The sequence below is a fragment of the Adiantum capillus-veneris genome, chromosome 5 (genome assembly GCF_014529385.1).
Source record: "Adiantum capillus-veneris isolate H3 chromosome 5, ASM1452938v2, whole genome shotgun sequence".
Classification (NCBI taxonomy): Eukaryota; Viridiplantae; Streptophyta; class Polypodiopsida; order Polypodiales; family Pteridaceae; genus Adiantum; species Adiantum capillus-veneris.
The window spans coordinates 55,624,856-55,629,731 of record NC_140935.1 but is presented as its reverse complement, the minus strand read 5'-3'; the positions used below and the strand labels follow the sequence as shown (position 1 = coordinate 55,629,731).

Here is a 4,876-nt window from a genome sequence, read left to right as displayed (position 1 = left end):
TATAAGAATCAATTGGGACTCCAAGTATAGTTTCCCTCTCAAAGGACATGATTCTTTTTGGTGGTCTCTCCCCCCTATTCCCCCTATCAACGTACAACAATGCCGAACAGCAAGGAGAATTCACCAAAAAGGGCTTGTTAAATGGCAAGACCTGTGGCACAGTACCGAACACAGGTGGCTCACTGATACTGAGCTAATCCCACAAGGCTCGCCTCCAACCGTGGGAACTGAATCTAGTAAAAGCTCCATGCTTCCGGATGGATGTTGTCCCACAATACTCCTCCCCCAACTAAGGCCATCTACTGGCAACAGGGCAATATGTTCTCCCACCCACCTTCCCTTCCCCCTATTTTTCCTACCCCAGTTCATGTTCTACTTAATGCTCGTTGGAATTTGTCTCTGAACAGGAAGCAGTGGCACTTTAAGTTCAAATCTATTTGGAATAGTGGAATACCAGCTAAACATTCAGTCATGCTTTGGTTAATCTTGCATAGAGTTGTGTGGACAGGTAGTCGTATGCAAAAAGCAGGTTAAGGCCCGGGCTTGTGTGTCAACTGGCAAAGGGAAGTGGAGGATATCCCTCACCTATTCATGAATTGTATAAAAAAATTCAAAGAATTTTGGCTCCACTCTATTCTTCTCTGGGCTTTTGCCCGAATTGGAAGCAAATGCTGCTGGGAGACTCGGACTCCACCTTTTCAGTTGTATGGAACAGAATAAGGGGTGAATTTCTATGGGTCATTTGGAAGGAGAGGAATAACAGGCTATTTGATGGCTCTTATCAGACTAAAAGTCTGAGAACTGTGTTTGCTACTCTTAACCTGCAGGTTAACCAACTGAAGCTGGACCAGTGTCGCCTCTACCAAGCTAAGTACAATGGGTTGACCGACTAAATGGGATTTTACAACAGCTCAAATATAAACAAGCAACAAGAGTTGTTGCTTGATGGGTCATATACTCACCTTCAAAGGATGATAGAAGAGTGCAGGAATGAAGGCGAAAAGCTATACAGGCAATACAATAATGGGAACACGCTACTCCAACATATCGAAAAAGTTCTGAAATAATCTTCCTAGATGCTGGACATTATGATGTATATGAATTTTAGCCTTGTAACTAGGTGGCGAGACTATCTGTCTTTTGAGCTGGTTATTGTATACGGTCATGACATACTTTGTATCCGATCATGTGTAATTTTGTCCTTCTAATATTATCCACAAGCGCCCCCCCTGTCATGGAAAAAAAAAGTATTAATTCAAATGACTAATAACTAAGCCTGGCGTGACCATAGCCTGAACTGGGTACAAAAGTAGACAATTCTCTCGAGTATAATTTTACGACAAAATCTGCGACGCCCGATTAATGTCCGGGCGCTGAATTGATTGCATTTCCCAGAGTCCCCACGCCCGTGAGGCGTAGCTGACGGTACGCAAGTGAACCTTTGGTGTCCCTCTGGAATCTGCAGCCTTCAGGTCCTGCAGTACTTTACCTTGTCGCACGCAGTTGGGGCTTAAATCTCTCTCTTGGCCTGGATTGGTGTAGAGAGGCGATTGGCGACTTGCATTGGGGAGAGAGCTAGAGTGTGAGGCAGTGACAACTGAGAAGTAGCGTCCTCTCCTGCAGCTAAGCTAGCTATGGAGCAGCAGGAGAGATCATACCAAGAGGTCCAGAGCCTCGCCGCTGCTATTGCCTCTCTCTCTGTGCTATACCTTCTACTGCCCAGGCTTCGACGGGGCCTTCCCCGTCTGTTATGCTTGTTGCCCTGCCTGCCCATCCTCGCCAGCGTGCCCTTTTCCACGCGCCTTCACTCTCCCAGATCTATCCTTGCTTTCGTGTTCCTCTGGGTTTGCCCCACCAAGCTCCTCCTCCGCTGCTGGGACATTAACCCCGACTACCCTGGCGATGGCTTCCTCTACTTCCTTGCCACCTCCCTCATGCCCCTTCGCGTCAAAGGAAGAACATACCCCCCCGATGATCGCAGTCCGAAACCCACCTTTGCAAGCACATTTCAAGCTGCCCTTCTCCTTCCTCTCCTCCAATTTCTGTCTTTCTGTGCTACCCTCAGTGTTCTTTGGCATCCCAGCATCCCCGACAAGGTTCGTGATGCCCTCTACTGCCTACTTGTCTACTTTGGTTTGGAAGGAGTGCTCGGCTTGTTTTCTGGGCTCACTGGTTTTCTGCTCAGACTTGAGCTTCACCAGTTTTTCGACAAGCCATTCTTGGCCTCCTCTCTTTCGGAGTTTTGGGGCAGGCGATGGAATTGTTTGGCGTCGTACATGCTAAGAGAGACGGTGTATGTTCCTATATTGCATTTTCTGTCACCAGAAAGACCAGAGCATGAGACCTCATCACAAAAAGGGAAACAAGAGAAGGTGGAAACAAATAGCGCAGCACGCCGCAAGGAATTTCCAAACGCAGGAATTAGGGCTAGAGCAGTTGCAACTTTAGCAGCATTCATCGTATCCGGCTTGTTTCATGAGCTAATCTTCTGCTGCATGACCCAGAGGAGTGCGACATGGGAAGTGACCATGTACTTCATCATTCATGGATTTGCCAATGTCTTGGAGGTCTTCCTTAGAAGAAAATTTCCGGGCTGTAGAAAATTACCACGACCGATTGCCATCGTGTGTACGCTATCCTTCTTATATGTCACTGCTCTGTGGCTCTTCATGCCTCCGATTACTCGATCAGGGGCAGATTTACGATTACTAGCTGAGTTACGGTATGTACAGAATGTGGTTGTGGATCTGTTTAGCAGATACCAAGCGAAAGTTATCGACGTGCAATATGGTCCATCGTAGGACAGTACCATTTTGTACGTTCTGTGGGCTGCGTGCATATGGCATACAGTGTTCGGGAAAATTCAATTTTTTAAACATACAAAATTCCTTTCCTTGAGTTTTCCGAGAGGAAATTTTAATAAATTACATTGTTTTTTTTGGGGGTTTTACACTATTTTTCTCTATTTTGGGGCGAAATTTCTCCTTTCCCCTTGCCCTCAACCGGCATTTTTGAAATTGAAAACGTCACGATATTAAGCTGAGACACATATTTCCCGAACACTGATGGCATAGGTTTATATGTAGGGATCAATGTGGTAAATGTGGATGGAGTACATTTAGTTCACGAGGGCAAATTATTTCTATGAGGTCAGTGGGTCATCACATATATTTGGGATTTCATGAAATTTAGTCAACTCTCCCACTCTATCTAGTGAACATTTATCTAATTATTTTTAGATAGTAATAGATGGAATTTACACTTGTCTAGACTCTGCTCATAATTGCATTGTTGTTCATGGGTCATGGATGTATGCATGCATGCATGCTTTCATACATTATGTGTCATAGGGAAGAGATGGTTTTCATGAGGAGGTTTACCTCAACAAGCTCCCCCTAGCCTTAAACCGAATAATAGTCCAAATTAGTGATTCACCTAAGGTTTGTGATGGTCCACTAATACATCATAGGAGGTTCAACATTATACATCTCTCTATGGTTCAGAAGGTGGCCATTTAGCCATACTTAGGTTCAATTGTAGAATACATCATAATTGTAGAAGAGATAAAAGTTGTGTCATTGTCGCTTTTGACTTCATTGTTGACTCGGATTTGTGTATTCGTTGTGTCTCCCTGGTTTGTGTATTTGTTGTGTCTCCCTAGCACTTCTTCTTCTTCATGTTCTCGTGTGATTCATGCTTTTGTCCTTCCTGTTTGTGTGCAGATGCATAAATATTATGATCATGATACCATCTGTGTATTGGAGTACAAGTAGATTTATGTTCTTTTGTTTTAATGAAGAATATGAAAAACTCAAATGAGATGCTTAATGCAAATTCGAGGGGCCATCCAATGTGGCAGTGTCTATGCTCGATTACATAATTTAGCAATGCAAAAGTGGATACAACTTTTATACAAGTGCTTTGGTGCTACGTTGGAGATTAAGGCTTTCAATAACACAAGGATCACCCTACACGAGAGTTTTGGCCAATCTTGATCCAAAGCGATGGGAGCCCGTTCTGAGGTTGCAAATGGCTTGCGTTCTCCAGGCAATTTGGCCATGGAAACGAGGCTTTTGGCTTTTTTGCATGTAGAACGAGCTCTTAGTAAGGGTTTGATACAAGGTGAGCTCCACCATGGAAAATGCGTCCAAGAGCTTGCAGATTAGTGGTGGGACTCTCGAGTGCAAAAGAGGAATCTTTAAGGCAGCTTGTGCTATGCGAGTGATTTCCTAGGCAGCTTCAAGCTGCAGTGGCTTATGTAGCGAGAGTGAAAGCGGGTGTTGTTGTAGGTCGGTGAGCTTCCGAATCGTCTTCACACCTTGAGGCTTGAGGTCTTCAAAAGGGGGTGCTGCATGAGGGTGCGGCGAGGAGGAGGCTCGAGAAGATCATGGGTAGAATATAGGAAAAACAAAGGGCATGTATCTTATCGCAAGGCAGAGAAAGACATAAATTGAAGGAATCTGTTGTGTTGCAAACAATCAGTAGCCAACATTCCACAAGCTCGCGATGCTGCCTTTCCCCAAATGGTATGTTCAAAGGTGCATAGCCTGTGGGTGAATGTGCAATGCATTAATGGATTGGCATTCCTGCAGAGCGAGGATTACCGCCGACACTAGAGCATAGTAATGGGTAGAGGATTGCAAAATGCCAAGGAGAACTGAAGATGCATGGGTGCAAGTCAGAGAGGTCTTGATGCTTCCTCCTCTAACAAGCTACTCTTGGATAGTGACAACGAAGGCAAGTGCCAACTATGGGAGACACAGGTGAAATAGGGTGAATTGTGTTAGCAAGGATCGAAGCAAATTAGCACATGGGGAGCCTTTGGCGATTGATGCGCATGAGCTAGGGGCCCGCCATGTTGAAAAGATGGTCATTT

The 4,876-nt window shown here is 45.0% G+C and overlaps 1 protein-coding gene across 1 annotated transcript; it reads right to left on the bottom strand.

Annotated features, from left to right (window-relative positions):
* Positions 1-1,586: 1,586 nt before the first annotated feature.
* Positions 1,587-2,219, bottom strand: LOC147457348 (uncharacterized). The gene has a single exon (XM_086513571.1). It carries the CDS (start codon positions 2,076-2,078, stop codon positions 1,749-1,751), a length of 330 nt encoding a protein of 109 aa, XP_086369697.1. The 5' UTR covers positions 2,079-2,219; the 3' UTR covers positions 1,587-1,748.
* Between the last annotated feature and the right edge of the window lie 2,657 nt (positions 2,220-4,876).

Excerpts from the sequence above, each read along its gene's own strand:
- LOC147457348 (XM_086513571.1), bottom strand. The coding sequence starts at position 2,078 with ATGCCAAAGAACACTGAGGGTAGCACAGAAAGACAGAAATTGGAGGAG.